The sequence below is a fragment of the Orycteropus afer genome, unplaced genomic scaffold, assembly GCF_000298275.1.
Source record: "Orycteropus afer afer isolate SDZICR_OR568_19922 unplaced genomic scaffold, OryAfe1.0 scaffold00446, whole genome shotgun sequence".
In the NCBI taxonomy this organism is placed as follows: Eukaryota; Metazoa; Chordata; class Mammalia; order Tubulidentata; family Orycteropodidae; genus Orycteropus; species Orycteropus afer.
This window is the reverse complement of record NW_006922033.1, coordinates 1,816,815-1,834,629: the sequence shown is the minus strand read 5'-3', so window position 1 is coordinate 1,834,629 and position 17,815 is coordinate 1,816,815. Positions and strand designations below refer to the sequence as shown.

The 17,815-nt window shown below is 43.2% G+C and overlaps 1 protein-coding gene across 1 annotated transcript in view; it reads right to left on the bottom strand.

Moving 5' to 3' along the window:
• LOC103208507 (LARGE xylosyl- and glucuronyltransferase 1) overlaps positions 1-17,815 on the bottom strand; it is a 705,596-nt gene that overhangs the window by 62,927 nt on the left and 624,854 nt on the right. The window contains exon 10 of the mRNA XM_007954215.2: positions 14,230-14,393. Within this exon, the coding sequence (XP_007952406.1) occupies positions 14,230-14,393 (164 nt within the window). The remainder of the gene's footprint in view (positions 1-14,229; positions 14,394-17,815) is intronic.

Below are 17,815 nucleotides of genomic sequence, written 5' to 3'. Positions count from 1 at the left end.
GAGAGCAGGAGGCAGAGCTGGACCCCAAGGTTGAGGGGCTTTCACCCAGCCCCTAGAGCCTGGCACTTTGAACTTGGACTTAAAACCTCCAAATTGTAAGAATAAACTCCTGTTTGTTAAGGCCATCCCAGTTGTGGTATATTTCTCATCACAGTGGTACTAGATAACCAGAACACCCCCTAACTCAAACACATAGAAAAAGAGCAGTTAAAGAAGTCCACAGTCACCAGAAGAAAGGAAATAACAAAAATCGGAGCAGAAATAAACAGAAAAACAATAGGAAGAATCAGCAAGATCAGAGGTTGGTTTTTTGACAGTATGAAATAGACAAAGTATTGGCCAAATTGAAAAAGGAAAAGAATGAGAAGATTCAAAGACCCAAAATAATAAATGAGATGGTTGATATTACAATAGAACCAAGTGAGATAAAAAGGATCATAACAGAATGTTATGAAAAACTATACTGTGACATATGTGGAAACCTAGAAGTGGACAAATTTCTAGACACACTACCTAATTAAATTAACACAAACTGAGGTAGAAAATTTGAACAAACTCATAACAAAAGAAGAAATTGAAGAGGGCATGAAAAACCTCCTTATAAAAAAAGAAAAGCACCAGCACACATGGCTTCCCTGGAGAATTCTACCAAACATTCAAAGAAGACTTGACACTTATCTCCCTCAAACTACTGCAGAACATAGAAAAGGAAGGAATATTCCCACATTCATTTTATGAAGCCAGTATAACCCTGTTTATAAGACAGGCAAAGACACCACTGAAAAAGAAAATTATACACTGATATCCCTCATGAATGTAGACACAAAAATTCTTAACAAGATCCTAGCCAACAGAATTCAATAGCATATACAAAAAATAAATATCACAAACAAGTGGTATTCATACCACTTATGCAAGGATGGTTTAACATTAGAAAATCAATCAACATATTCCACCACATGAATAAAAGTGAGGAAAAGAATCACATGATCATCTCGATTGATGCAGAAAATGCATTTGATAAAATCCAACATCCATTCCTGATAAAAACTCTCAGCAAAACAGAAATAGAAGGGAAATTCCTCAACATAATTAAGGGTGTTATGGTAGTTACAGTTATGTGACAACTTGACTGGGCCTGGTTTTGAGTGGGTGGGCAGCTGGATATAGTTATTTCCCATGATGTGACTGGTAGTCAACTCTATGGTGAAATCTACCGAAGCAGCTGTGTAGCTGCCTTAGGGAAGTGGTCTCCTTCCAGCATATAAGAAGAATTGAGAAAGGTCCCTGTAGCTTTTTGGCACGCTTGCACCCTGCATGTAGCTGAGTCTTCATTCAGCAGCCTACCATGTTTCCTTCAGATCTTGGGACTATCTCTGGAATTAAACTAGTGACGTGTCATGTTGTTTGGTACTCCTAGGACTGTACCATTTTGTCGACCTTGGGTTTGGCAGCCTCAGCAGCCAACAGCTGTCTGAGTTAAGAAAAGCCTCCAGCTTCAGTGGGCCAGGAGCAAGAGGCAGAACTGAATCCCAAGGTCAAGGGGTTTTCACCTAGTTCCTAGAGGCTGGCACTTTGAACTTGGAGCTCTAGCCTCCTGAACTGTAAGAGAGTAAACTCCTGTTTGTTAATGCCATCCATTTGTGGTAATTTCTGATATAGTGGCACTGTTGTTGTTGTTGTTATGTGCCGTCAAGTCGGCCCCGACTCATAGCGACCCCTCCTTGGGTTTCCGAGGCAGTATCACTACGGAAGTAGGATTGCCCAACCTTCCTTCCGAGAAGTGGCTGGTGGGTTTGAACTGCCAGCCTTCTGGTTAGCAGTCAAGTGCTTTAGCCACTATGCTACCAGAGCTCTAGAGAACCAAAACAGGCATATAGAAAAAACAAATACCCAACATTACCCTCCAGGGAGAGACTGAAAGCATTCCCGTTAAGGATGGAAACCAAACAAGGATGCCCTTTATCACCACTCTCATTCAATATTGTACTAGAACTTGAGCTAGAGCAATAAGGCAAGAAAGAGAAATAAAAGGCAGCCAAATTGATAAGGAAGAAGTAAAACTCTCCCTATTTGCAGATGCCATGATCCTATACATAGAAAATCTCAAAGACTTTATTAGAAACCACTGAAACAAATTAGCTAAGTAGACGGGTACAAGATCAACATACAAAAAATCAGTCAGATTCCTCTACACTATGAGAGCTCCCTGAAAAGGAAATCAGGAACACAATACCATTTACAACAGTCCCCTAAAAGATAAAATACTTAGGAATAAACCTAACTAGAGATGTAAAATATGAAACACTTATACAAAGGAAACTACAAAACACTAATGCAAGAAATCAAGAGACCTATATAAATGAAACACATACCATGCTCATGGATAGAAAGACTTAGCAATGTGAAAATGTCAGTACTACACAAATCTATCCATAGAAATCATGCAATGCAATCCCAATCCAAACTGCAACAACATTCTTTAATGAGATGGAAAAACTAACCACTGACTTTATATGGAAAGGAAAGAGGCCCTGGATAAGTAAAAAAATTACTGAAGAAGAAGAATAAAGTAGGAGGCCTCACACTTTCTGATCTCAGAACCTACTACACAGCCATAGGTAGTCAAAAAAGCCAAGTATTGGTATTACAATAGACACAAAACAAAATAATAGAATTAAGAACTCAGAAATAAATCTATCCACCTATGAACAGTTGATCTCCAACAAAGGTTCAAAATCCATTATATATCCATTATATATGGGGAAGAGATAGTCTCTGTAACAAATGGTACTAGCAAAACTGGATATCCATTTGCAGAAAAATGAGACAGATTCATACTTCACGTGTACACAAAAATTAACTCAAAATGGATTAAAGACCTAAGTGTAAAAATGAAAAGTATATATACAAAAATAGGGACAGACCTAGTGGGTGCTACTTTGTGGCATAAATAGACTATCACACATAACTGAAACGTACAAACATTAGAGGATAAACTAAATGACTGAGGCCTCTTAAAAATATAGTACTTAATGCTTATCAAAAGACCTCTCCAGAAAAATAACAAGAGAACCTACAGAGTGGGACAAAAAAAATTGGCAATGATTTATCTGACAACAGTCTGATCTCTAAAAGTTATAGAAAACTCCAATACTTCAACAACAAAAAAGGCAAATAATACAATTAAAAATGGGCAAAGGACATGAATAGACACTTTACCAAAGAAGACATTCAGGTGGCCAAAAACACATGAAGAGACGTTCACGATCTGAGATCTCACACCATCAGTAATGGCACTGATCCATCATAGAGAAAACAACAAATGCTGATAAGATCATGGGGAGATTGGAACTCTTATCTTCTGCTGGTGAGCATATAAAATAGTACAATAGCTATGGAAAATGGAACGATGATTCCTCAAAAACTAGAAGTAGAAATAGCATATGCTCTAGCAATCTCACTACTAGGTATATATCGTAAAGAAGTGACAGCCATGATGAGAACAGACATGCACGCTCACGTTCGTTGCAGCATTATTCACAATAGCAGAAAGACACAAACGCAGAAACAAACTAAGTGCCCACCAACAGATGAATGGATAAACTGTGGTATATACACACAAAAGAATACTAAGCAATGTTAAAAAGAGGAACAATGAATCAGCAAAACATCTTACAATATGGATGAACCTGGAGGACATTATGCTGAGTGAAATCAATCAACAGCAAAAGAATAAATATTGTATGAGACCACTATTATAAAAAATTAGAAGGTTTACACACAGAAAGAAACATTCTTTGATGTTTACCAGGGATGGGAGGGGGTGGGAGGGAAAATCATTAACTAGATAATAGATAGACAAGTGCTAACTGTGGTGAAGGGAAAGACAATACACAATACAGAGGAAGTCAGTACAACATAATCAAGGGCCAAGGAAGACACTGAAAGGTATACAAGTGTGAAAAGCAACAATGGTAAATACTATTATATACACAATCCTGCAACAACAGTAATAACTATCAATGATGTATGAGTGGATACATAGTTATGTAACTGAACAGGGATGGGAGGGCCTATGGGAGTACCTCCACATGCATATATAGGGTTGGCAGCAGACATGCCTATATATATTTTTATACAAATATATATAAATATACCCATGCATATAATAGAGTACACAGGGGCACAGTCATGAAAACCTCTTAGCCATAAACAAACACCTCTGGGACTCAGATAATGGGCTTTAGGGCTAGGGACCATAGTCTTGGGGACATCTAGATCAATTGGCATAACATTGCTCATAAAAATAATGTTCTACATGCTACAAAGGAGCTCTGGTAGCATAGTGTCTAAGGCACTTGACTGTTAACCAGAAGGCTGGTGGTTCAAACCCATCAGCCACTCCTCAGAAGGAAGATGGGGCAATCTACTTCCGTAGTGATACTGCCTTGGAAATCCAAGGAGGGGTCGCTATGAGTTGGGTCCGACTTAACAGCACATAACAACAACAACAACAACAACATGTCACTATGGTGAGTAGCAACTGAGTTCTTAAAAGCTTATGAGCAGCCATCTAAGTTATAACTATTGGTCTCTTTCTGTCCAGAGCAAAGAGAGGGAAAGAAAATGAAGGCTCAAGGAAACAATGAGTCCAAAGGACTGATGGACCACATGGACCACAGCCTCCATGAACCTGGGACCAGAACTAGATGGTGTCTGGCTACCTCCACTAACCACTCTGACTAAGATCACAGCAGAAGGTACAGGAAAGAGTGGGAGAAAAAGGTAGAACAAAATTCAATGAATGAAAAAGACCAGACTTACTTGTCTGACAGAGACTGGTGGAACCCGAGACTACGGCCCTGAGACACAATTTTAGCTCAGAACTGAAGCCGCTCTCCAAGATCACCTTTCAGCCACATAAAAAATAAGCGTATAAAGTGAATAATAATACCTGGGAGGAACATATTTTCAGTAGAGTGAATTACTTGGAATGGCTTTTCCAGCCATAGTGTTTGTCACTCCCACTGGATTACTGGGTGGAACCACACCAGTAAGGTGTGTAGAACTCTGATGTTGGGATTGGCTAGTTTTGTCATTCTTCCAGGCTTAAAATGAGCTCTGGTAGCATAGTGGCTAAAGCACTTGACTGCTAACCAGAAGGCTGGCGGTTCAACCCACCAGCCACTCCTCGGAAGGAAGGTTGGGCAATCCTACTTCCGTAGTGATACTGCCTCAGAAACCCAAGGAGGGGTCGCTATGAGTCGGGGCCGACTCGACGGCACATAACAACAACAACAACAAGGGGCAGAGAGGGGATCTCACTGCCACTGAGAGAGAAGAGCTGGAGGTGAAGTACAGAGCTTGGACCCGAGATCTGTGCACTGGACCTCCTTGGCTGAGAGATGCTCTAGCAGAGAGATGTTTTGGCAAAGACACAGTGGCAGTGGAGCCAAGAGCCACGAGACAGAGCAGTGGGCCTACCTGGCCCATGGAGCAAGAAAGCTGAGTGCCCTTGGGCAGGAGGCTTGCTGACGTAGTGGGGTGTACCTAGGCGTACCTACTGGCAGAGCTGAAAATAGCTTTGTAACACTTGCCCAAATTGGGGGGGGGGGCAGGGCAAGAGACAAGGGCCAGAGATGTGTATCTGAGGGCAGAGAGGAGACTGCCCTGATCGAAGAACTGTATCCTGAGCATGTTCCTGAACCTGAACTGTAGTCAGTTATTTCCCTAATAAACTCCATAACAGTAAGTATTGTCTGTGAGTTCTATGTGGTCACTGCAATGAATTACTGAACTCAGCAGAGAAGGAGTGAGTGCTGTGGGAGGGATGGCTGGTGTTAGAATTGGTCAAAGGCTGGAGGATGGCAGCATGTCTGGCCTCACAGGAATAAGCCTTGAGCTGCTGATGGTGAGTCTACCTTCCTCTTGTGAAGTTAAAGGAGGGCAGAAGATGCCACCTCCATGTCCTTTTTGCAACATTTCACAGAACAATCAACTATGTGAGACCAAAATGGCAGTATTTGCCCAAAAACAAAGTTAAAAAGGTAGGAAGGGGCAGGAAAACTCAGCAAATGGAAGCGGGGAATCCAAAGTGGAAAGGGGAAGAGTGCTGAGATGTGGGGACTGCAACCAAGGTAATGGAACAATCTGTGTGTAAACTGCTGGATGGGAAACTAATTAGCGCTGTGAACTTTCTGGTAACTGGTATTGATATTTTAGAAACAAGCTATCCCAGAACTAGGCAGAACTGCAGGGAGTCCGACTGTATTAGTTTCCTGTTGCTGCTTTAACAAATTACCACAAACCTGGAGCCTTAAAACACAAGTTTATTATCTTACAGCCTAGAAGTCAGGATTCCAAAAGCAGCCTTTCTGGGCTACATAAAGTAAAAGCTTTTGGAAGCTCTGAGGGAAGCTGACTGCAGACACATGAATAAGCCCAGCTGAAGTAGCAGGAGAACTGCCCAGCTGAGTCCAATCCAAATTGCCAACCCACAAAATCCTGAGCTTGTCCGGTGGTGGTTCTAAGCTACTAAAGTTTGGGATATTTTGTTAAGCAGCAATAGATAGCTGATACACTATCTAACTGGATTTGAACACTAAATGAGATAATTATATAAAGCATCTGGCATAAAGTTAAAAACAGAGCAGGTACTCAGTACACAAAAGCTGTAATGGCCCACTTTGGTTCTATTTCTGCCTTTTGAACACGCATCCATTAAACAAGTATTCATTGTATATCTACCAGTAACCAGTTGCCGTTGAGTCACTTCCAATTCATGGCAACTCTGTGTATGTCAGTGCAGAACTGTGCTCCACAGAGTTTTCAATAACTAATTTTTTTTTTTTTTTTTTTCAGAAGTAGATCACCACACCTTTCTTCCAAAGAGCCTCCCGGTGGACTCAAATCTTCAACCTTTTGGGTAGTGGCCAGGCATATAGACCATTTGGCACCATCCAGGGACTCCTGCATGTCTATAATGGCCACATATTGTGTGAAGTCCCAGGGAAAGTAAGACAGACAAGGTTCCTGTGTTCCTAGCTCTATGTTGTGGGAGGAGAAGACAAGAACCAAACCAAACTAAGATACATTCAGATGAAACAGAAGGCTTAGAGAGGCAACAGAACAGAGCGATAAGGTAAAGAGTAACCACGAGGACAGCCCAGGGGAGGCAGCTGTGAAGAGGTGGAAATGGAGACCTGGATAACGAGGAGGAGCTGGCATCAGGAAATGGAAGATGTTTTCTTACACATTTTAACACACATGCAAAACAAAAAACAAAGTTTTTCCCTGGCTAGAGATCAGAAGGCTCCATGTCTTCTCTCAGGATACCTCTTATCCTTTTCAACCATTCTCCTCTTCTGCTAGGATGGGAGGGAAGGAGCGGGAACAAGTGCGAGAGAAACAGACCTGCCAGCTCACCACTGGTGCCAGGCAACGTTCATTCTTTCTGAATGGAATTCTAGAGAGATACCAACACAGAGGCCTACATGCCATTTCCCTTAATTCGTTGTGGCATTCACGTAGAGCCTACTTTTGACTCAAAGGTTTACAAACACACCCGGAATGTTTCTTAAATTAAAAATCAATCCAGCAGGCACTAGTCAGCGAGCCGCCTCGTAATTGGATGTGTAGGATGGAGTGGAAGTGGCTGGAGGAATTTCTACCGTCTTTATCAGCTGGTGTTACTGCTTTATAATTTTGATTACATCCTGCCAAGCATCTCTTGTTATGGCTTGGAATTCTGTGGGTTCTCTGAGGTACTGTCTGGATGGTGATACTTGTCACAATGCATTAGGGGGTGTCACGCGTCTGCCATTTTGGGGATGCATGTGCTTTGAAAGGAAGGCCTCTGTGACTAAGGTTTCCAGCAGATGTGAGTGATGCCGGGACCTTCTTTTACGTAGGATGGGAGGGAAGCTCCCTCTGGGGTCACCTGCAGTCTAGGCCAGGGGGATCATAGAAGGAGGGGGTGCTTCCCTTCTATTGTGTGTGTGTGTGTGTTTGTGTTAACGATAGGCGTGCAGATAGATTGTTCATACTTAATTTTTTTTCTACATTGAATTGGCAAATGTTATGTTATAAAGATTTTTGCAACAATTGGAAAAAAAAAGAGGAAAAATGTTTTCTAACCATTTGTAAATTCCAGATAGCATATTCTATCTCTAGCATAGAGGTGGGAAACTTTTAAGGGAAGGGAAATGAATATCTGTTGCCCATTGTCTTGGTTACCTTGTGGCTGCCATAAGAGAAAGAACACAAGTGAGCGGCTTTAAAGGGCAGGGTTTATTTTCTCACATTTCTGGAGGCTGAAAGTCTGAATCAGGCTCTTGGCCTTGCTGATCCCTTTGGTGAGCCTCTCCCTTAGTTCCTGGTGTCTGCCGGTGCTCGTGGTGGTCCCTGGCATCTGTCTCCCTGTGTGTGTATCTCTGTGTCTATTCCGCTTTTCCTCTAGCTCAGGGTGATTAGGTGTAGGACCCACCCTACTTGGGGATCATCTAATTAACATAACAAAGAAAACCTTAGTTACAAACAGGATCACATCCACTGGTACAGGGGCCAGGACCACAAAGCTAATCTGGGGACACAATTCAAGCTATAACATACACCTACTACTTACTGGGCACTTTATATTCTCTAACTGTATGTTGTTGTTATATGCTGTCGAGTCAAACCCGACTCATAGCGACCCCTCCTGGGGTTTCCGAGGCAGTATCACTATGGAAGTAGGATTGCCCAACCTTCCTTCTGAGGAGTGGCTGGTGGGTTTTAACCGCCAGCCGTCTGGTTAGCAGGCAAGTGTCTTAGCCACTATGCTACCAGAGCTCCCCTCTAACTGTATATAACTTAGAAAACAATCAGCGAACTTGACTATAATATCACCACATCAGGGGAGCTCTGGTGGCATAGTGCCTAAGGCATTTGGCTGCTAACCAGAAAGCTGGTGGTTCAAATCTACCAGCCACTCCTCAGAAGGAAGATTGGGCAATCTGCTTCCATAGAGATATTGCCTCAGAAACCCAAGGAGGGGTCACTATGAGTCAGATCTGACTTGATGGCAGTGAGTCTGGCTTTTGGTTTTCATAGATCAGTAAACCAAGGCTCAAAAATGTTAAGTAACTTGCCCAGACCCATATGGCTAATAAGTTGTTCAACTGGGCTTTGAGCCTAGGTCTCTTTTTGCTCACCATATCACCTTGAAAGGTACTACAAGTCAATTTTGATTCATAGTGACTTCATGTGACAGAGTAGAGGTGCCCCATAGGGTTTCCTAGGCTGTAATCTTTATGGAAACCAAAGCAAACCAAACTCACTGCTGTCGAGTTGGATCCGACTCATAGCGACCCCTCCTTGGGTTTCCGAGGTGGTATCTCTATGGAAGTAGATTGCTCAACCTTCCTTCCAAGGAGTGGCTGGTGGGTTTGAACCACCAGCCTTCTGGCTAGCAGTCACATGCCTTGGGCACATACCAAGTCTTTCTCCCACCAAGCTATTGAGTGGGTTCAAATCACTGACCTTCTAGTTACCAGCTGAGTGCTTATCCATTTTGCCACCAGGGATCCGTAAGTCATTTTACTACTGCTTTCAAATACCTATTGTGCACAGGAGCCATGGTCACAGTGTTTGGACCTAGCAAATATTTAATGACTGTCAAATATGTGCCAAGGGCTTTTACAGAGTCTTCAATGAAATCCTAGCCAGGACTCTATGAGAGAGTTATTTTTAGTTCTGTCTTGCAGGAGAAACCAGATACCCAAAGTTATTAAATTATTTGCCCAAAATCGCCAGCTGAGGAATATAAGGAACTGGTAGGATTTGAACCCAGAGCTGTCTGTCCTTAGATCAGATGTCTTTCTACTGAGCACCACAAATGTTAAGATTTTGGTCAACAGTAATGGTATCATTTGGAGAGACTGTGAGTGTATGTCAGTGCTAAGTATTGGACACATGTTTTCTCATGGAATCTTTCCGATGACCTTAGGAGGCAACTACTATTATTACTATCTCCAGATTATAGGTGAAGAAACCAAGGCTGAGAGAGGCTAAGTGACTTACCCAAGATTCGAACTGAAGAAGCACCCGAGCCAAAAATGGAGCTCAGAGTGTCTGGCCCCAGAGACCAGTCACTGTTAGGCCACTTTGGATGCTAAGCAGAAAGTATGTCAGTTGTCCTCATCTCTTTCATTTGCCCTGCTTCCCCCTTTTTGCAGGTGGCCACTGTCTACTAATCTTCAGTGAGAGTGTTTTCCTGAAAACAGTCTGTTATGAGGAGTGGTGCACGTGACAGAGGAGTGCCAGTGATGCTCTGAGTGAAAGGATCTTGGGTTTATTTGGAACTGACTCTCTCGCCACCTGGGCAGATTAGAGTAGCTGAGCTTCAGGGCCATCACCTTAGGGTACATTTTTTGATGCCTGGTGACTAGAAGATTAATCTAGACTATTTTCCCATGTTACTATGGGGGATTAGATTTTTATACTCTACATGCCATAGGGAAGGAAACAGAAATGTAACATGAAGGGTGGTGTGGTGAGGTGACTCACTGGGCAGGGTGATGGTTGGGGAGAGCTTGGGCACTCAAAGCAAAAGCTAGGTGAAAGGCCAAAAAAATACAAGAAGTAGACAGTGGCTCTGGGCCACGGTCTTGGTGAGGTCCCTTACAGAACCTCAATGAGAGCCTGACAAGTTTGAACCAGAAGGGCTGGCACCTCCCAGGGTTCCCTGAGACCCTCTGTAATCCAGTCCCTGCCTATGTGGCCAAGTTCATCCTCTCTTCTCTTCTTTGCTTCTTATACGCAAAGTTCTGACCCCACTCAACTCTTGTGTGTTCTCCAAAGGACCTTGCGTCCTCTCTGTCCTGTGAAGATATTACACCCCAGGGAACCCTCCTTCTCTCTGTGTGCCTTCTACTCTGTCTACTCAATCTCTCACTCTACTCAGTACTCCTCCCCAGGACACCTTCCCTGCATCTTCCTTCTTCCACCCCCGGCTAGCATAGGAGCCCCTCCTCTGGGCTCCCAGAGCATTGGTACAGCTCCTGCACGGCACACATTACTCTCTATTTTAAAAACCTGTTTGTCTGTGCCAGGCAGGATTATAGGTGGCCCCCAAGATTCCCAGCCCCTGCTGTACACATCTGGCATAATGCCCTCCCCTTGAGTGTAGGCAGACTCTGAGAATACGATGGCATGCCACTCTGTGATTCTGTTTCATTATCTATGACTCTATCCCAGGAGACCATAGAGAGATTATCTTGCTGGCTCTGAAGAAGTAATAAACTGTCATGTCGTGAGGCGGCCACATGGCTAGGACTGAGGGTAAGAGCTCAGAGTGACCTTGGGCCGACAGCCAGTAAGGAAACAGGAATTTCACTCCTACAACCTCAAGAAACTGAATTCTGCTAAGAACCTACATGAGCTGAGATGTGAATTCTGAGCCTCAGATGAGCTTGCCACCCCAGCTGACACCTCAATTGCAGTCTGGAGACCCTAAGCAGAAGACTCTGCTACCATGTCTCCAGACTCCTGACAACAGAAACTGCAAGATAATAAACGTGTTTATGTAAGCTGCCAAATCTGTGGTATTTTTAATACAACAGAACATTAATATACTGTCTGAGCCCCAAGTAGACAATATACTCCTTGACAGCAGGGCCAGTTCTTTGCATAAATATTCCCAGGCCATAAGAGTGTGACACGTAACAGTAAGGGTTGCTAGAAAAATACTGTTGAGTGATGGCATGGATTTTGAAGATGAGAAAACTGAGGCCACAGAAAGGGAAAGACTCTGCTTGAGATCAGACAGCAAGTCAAGGACGGAATTGGTGCCTTTCCTTTTCATGTTTGTCCTGTTTTGTCTTTACATGTTATCTGCTGTGGGCAGAAGTTCTCTGTGTTTGTTCACAGGTGTTTTAGAGGCCTTTCACTAAGTCCTTTAGAGCCTGTGGATCTCCAAGAGACCACAAGCCAATGAGGCCATTTAATGATGGGTCCAGCCATGTGCCCACATGCAGTGAGACTCAGCAAGCAAGGCTTCTCCTATCTGCTTCTGCAAGCCATACTCATGAAATATAAATCATAACCGGATGGCCTCCAGACTCAAGGTTTGCTCAGTCCTTGGAATTCCCAGAGTACTTTATGTGAACCTTTTCATGTCTGAGTGCTTGTTCTTTCATTTGTTTGTTCCTCCTTCAATCATTCATGAGTAATGATAACTGACATTTACTGAATGCTTATTATGTGCCAATGAACTCTGGTGGTGTAGTGGTTCAAACATTTATTTGGCTGCTAACCAAAAGGCCAATGGTTCTGTTCCAACCTGCTAGCCCTTCACAGAAGAAAGACAAGACAGTCTGCCTCCATAAAAATTTATAGGGTTGGAAACCCAATCGTGGTAGCTGTGAGTCAGAATCAACTCATGGCAGTGAGTTTGGTTTGGTTTGGTTTGAGATTATGTAGCAGGTACCGTTCTCAAAGCATTAACTCATGCAAGGCCTAGAACAGGCCCATGGGATCCCAACCACAGGCATGTGACGTTGCTCAAATGACAGGACTAGTCAATCAAACTCCTTTTCTAATTGTGAGAGCTGAGGAGGAATGACATTAAAGAAGGTGGGGCTGGGGCAGCCACTGTGGGCCATAAGTAAATTGAACAGGAAACTGGCCAGCAGAGGTGGGGCGGGGTGTATAGAACAGTTCGGTAGAGAAAAGCTGTGTCACCTCAAGTAAGCGACCTTGGACTTACAATCCATGGCAGCCAGAGAGATGTTTTTAAAAATACAAAGTAGATCATTAAACTTCTTTATATATACATCATATAATTTCTTTAACAATATGTCACCATACTTAGAGAATAAAATCTAAATATCTCATGAGTTCTAACATTCTATATAATCTTATCTCATGTCATTTTACTCCTGATCCCCTGCTATGCTTTAGCCACACTGGTCTTCTGCCAGGTTTTTTAATATATAAGGCACTTTCCACTACAGGACCTATACAACTTGCCTGACTCCTTATACTATCCTCCAGGTTGGTCTCTGCAGAAATGTCCCCTCCTCAGAGAGCCTTCCTCTGGCTACATTATCTAAAGAAGGTCCCCCACATGACACTGTTATTATTCATCTCTGTTCCTTCAAAGCACTTATCACAATTATAATAATTTTATTTGTTATTGTTGATTAGATAGTTTTCTCTAGGCTACTAACCAAAAGGTTGGTGGTTTGAATTTACTCAGGGGCACTGTGGAAGAAAGGCCTAGTGACCTACATCTGTAAGACTGTTGTTATTACCGTGTGCTGCTGAGTCCATTCTGACTCAGAGTGACTCTGTAGGACAGAGTAGAACTGCCCCATAGGGTGTCCTAGACTGAAATCTTTATGGGAGCTAGGTCAAACCCTATTAAGTGCAGTTCTACTGTTTAACATGTAGGGTCACCAAGGGTCAGAATCAACCAGACAGCAACGTGTTTTTTTTTTTTTTGTCTAAATCACTAGTCCAGTCTTCTCACACCTGGATGCATATTGTTGTTGTTGTTGTTATGTGCCGTCGAGTCGGCCCTGACTCATAGCGACCCCTCCTTGGGTTTCCGAGGCAGTATCACTACGGAAGTAGGATTGCCCAACCTTCCTTCTGAGGAGTGGCTGGTGGGTTTGAACCGCCAGCCGTCTGGTTAGCAGGCAAGTGTCTTAGCCACTATGCTATGGATGCATATTAGACACTTAAAACCAAGCAAAACAAAACAATGCCTGAGGCTCTACTCCACAGAGACCCTTCGTTCTCTGGTCTGGGAAGAAGCCAGAACATGAACTTCTTTTAAAAGCTCCCAGGGGTTTCAATGTGTAGCCAAGGTTGAGAAGCACTGTGTTAGCATGTAAGCCACATAAAGGCAGGGGTCACGGTGGTGCTGTCTCAGCAAATGCTTGATGAATGTTCGTTGTACTGATACACGTAAAAATGAAATAAAGGGGCAAGTGAGGTTCCAGTCTATGCACCCTCTTTTTCTTGAGGTAATTAGAGTAGGGCTCTATCCCTCTGAATCAATCCCTCCCTCATCACTCAAAAACAAAATAAAATAAGAACTGTTGTTTTTCAGAGCTGGGGAGGATGAGCCCCACACCCCATTTTACCAGTCTTCACTTCCACTTCCGTGAGGCCGGCCCTCTTCTTTCTCATTTTGACCGGCAGTGAGGGCACTGTGTGGAGGGAGGAGCCCATTTGCCATACCTGTCCATGGAGAGTTGAGCGACCAGGGTGACGTCTGTGTTGTCGGAAGCAGGCTCATACTCATAGTGCAAGAAATACAGGTGGGTCCGGTGGACAGTGAAACGCTCTCGCCGAAACTCATAGCACAGGTCATCTTCGTCCAGCTCAGAGAGCTGTTTCTGGAGCTGAAAGACGAAGAGACGGTGTGGGAATCAGAAAGACAAACCCATGGGGCCCAGGAACCTGCCCACAGTGTTCTGCCCTCCCTGGAGTTCGCTACCTACTGGGACATAGTTGATAAGGTCAAAGAAGGGGATGACCATTTTAATTCATGCCTCCAATATCATCTAATTTCAAAAAGGTGATGATGAAAGAAGGGCAACATGGACTCACCACCTCAGAAATGAGCCCCTCGAAGCTGAGGATGATGGTGGGCACACAGACAAATGCCTAATTAACCAAAACTTATGAAAGAAACCAAAAATGTTCTCCTAGGTGACTTAGCACAACAATTTCCAATAACAAAAGAAAACTTTCAGAGAAAAAGTAGTCACAAGTGGATGGAACATGACCTTTTTGGAACTCATGCTTCTCTCACCCTACAGCTACAAATTTCAGTATTTGTACCAGGATTTTCAGAGATACATCCCTGGTGGCACAACTGTTAAGCACTCAGTTGCTAACAGAAAGGTTGGCAGTTCAACGCCCCCAGCAGCTCCATGGTAGATGGTCCTGGCAATCTGTTTCTCTAAAGATTACAGCCTAGGAAACCCTATGGGCAGTTCAACTCCGCCGTAAAGGGTCACTATGAGTCCCCATCACCTCGGTGGCACCTAACAACAACAATAACAAAGTGGAAAGAAAAACAAAACAAACACATAAACAAAAAACAACTTTTTCCTTTAATTTCACCTAAAGTTAATTGGAACATCGGCACCTTCCTTTTTTCTGTTTCCTTTTTTCTAAATCTGAAGGTCTTATTGCATTCATCTGCTTGAAGGAATCTGACTAGCTCTACTCCTCTCCTTCCTACCCCAAATGGTAAAAAGATCAGGTTAACCTGATGGCTAACAAGGAACTAAAACTAAAACCCAAACCAAACCCACTGCCATTGATTCCAACTCACAGCAAGGAACTAAGACTTCAGGATGTGAGAGCTGGGTCTTTTGTGAACACATGGTATTCGTGTCACATGCAAATTCCAATATAATACAACCAGGCAGAAATGATCATTCTGTTTTACAGACAAAGACATTGAAATTAAAAAGGTAAAATGACTGTGAAAAACCAATCTATAGTGATAGGAATCAGTCCAGTGGGTGGGTTGGGGGAGTGAATAGACGAGGAAGAGGCAGCAGAGAAACTTCTGGGGTGATGGGCACATTCCAGTTCATCACTGGGGAGGTGGTTGCCTAGGTGGAACACTTGTGAAAATTCAACAAACTGTACACTTAGAGTACGTGGAGGTACTGTAAGTATATCTTACTTCAGTATTATTGACTCTTTAAAAATAATACCCCCCCATGTGTCTGTCAGTTTGTCGTACTGTGGTGGTTCAGTTATGCTGCTGGAAGCTACGCCACCAATATTTCAAATACCAGCAGGGTCACCCATGGGAGGCAGGCTTCAGTGGCACTTCCAGATTAAGAAAGACTAGGAAGAAGGACTTGGACTTCTGAAAAAACTTGGCCAGTGAAAACCTTATGGAACACTGTCTGACAGACTGCCAAAAGATGAGCCCCTCAGGTTGGAAGGCACTCAAAATATGACTGGGAAAGGGCTGATGGCACTTAAAAATTCAATAAAAACAACAAAAACAAGACTGTCAAAAGTCACGAGGTGGTTCCAATATTCTTTCTGTTATATCAGCCTTGTCTATCCTATGGTGCTATATTGTTGAAAACAGATTAAAGATTACACAGGCAGAGTTACAAAGTTGGCAGAATGTAACAGAGTATGTTCTCTAGAAGAAGGCATCTCTAGTTTGAAATCTTCAAACCAACAGTGCATGAATCAACAAGAAAAAATATTAACTTGCTTCTAGATAACCTTGTATCAGTTCAGACCGTTGCCTTGATAGATTAAGCTAAGGCATTTTTTCTCAAGATGTGAACTATGGTAGATGATTGTATTAACTGCCCCAATTCTTCACCTCTCCCCGTATCTTTACCCTATGCTATGCAATTGTGCAGTTCTCTTTATGAAAGAGGCACAGTCTGTCTCCTTATATCTGGAATCTAGGCTGGAGTGTGATTTGTTTGGCTAATAGAATGCAGAGAAGGCAATGCTGTAACAACTTTCCAGCTTGGCCTCAAGTGGGTTGATTTATTTCTTAAACCTCCATCATTGTCATGAGAAAATTCCCAGGTGAGCCTCCTGGGGGATGAGAGGCACCTGGGCCAGAATGAGTCTCTCCACTTGCACCAGTCGCCAGCCAGGTGCCCCGAGTCACGTGAGGAAGTCCAGATCAGTAGAACTGCCTCAATCAACACTGCTTGTTGTATGCCACTGAAGTGTGGAGGACTAGATAACTGATGCTGTTGTGACTACTGGGTGCTGCTGGGCAACTCCGACTCAGAGTGACCCCACATGTTACAGAGTAGAACTGCCCCATAGGGTTTTCTAGGCTGTAATTTTTATAAAAGCTAGGTCTTTCTCCTGCAGAAACGCTGGGTGGGTTTGAACCGTTGATCGAAATGTGCTATGATTAAATCATGTGGTCCCCCACCCCACCCCACCCCAAATGTGTTGCCAGCCTAATCCCTATTTCTGTGGATGTAATTCTGTTTGGAAACAGAGTTTTCTTTGTTATGTTAATTAATCATACCTGTAGGGCGAGTTCTAAATCTAATCACTTCTGAGTAGGTGTCATGTGAGGGTTATCTATAAGCCAAGGAACTGCAAGGAACCAAGGAATGCCAGAACTACTGACATGAAAGGAACTGACACGTCTGAGACGCTGCTTTGGACTTTCAGCCTCCAGAACTGTGTGCTAATAAATTTCTGTTTATTAAAGACACCCTCACTTGTGGTGTTTCTCTTACAGCAGTACTAGGTCACTAAGACCAGGCATTTTTGGCATTTTGTATGGGACACTTGTTCAAATGCAGGACTGTCTCATACACCACAGGACAGTCAGCCCTGCCCACTAAATGCCAGCAGCATTCTCCCATTTTTGTGACGACCAACAGTAGCCCTGTATAACACCAAATGAAACCACATATTCCCAAATTCGCCTTGGCGGGAGGCGGGTCAGTTGGGAGCCAGTGGTCCAGGAGACATTGTCAGCTTTGTTGACTTTACAATGTTTAACAGTTAAAAAGGATGCAATCAGGGATACTCTGTAGCATTTCAAATTGAATTTGATGTCACTGCCTATCTGAAGATTCCCAACATGCCAAGGGGTTAATGTAAAACCAGGAAAAGCAACTGGATTGAGTTCCATTCCAGATGAGATCCTATGAGCAAAAGGACCCTTTCTGACCTGCAAGATTCAACCTAACTGGCTTTGTTGACCATCATGGACTTGTTCCTTCTGACCTATCCCTCTCCACATACTCTATACTCTCCCCAATGATCTTCCTTTTGCTCTTGAAATTTACCTTTC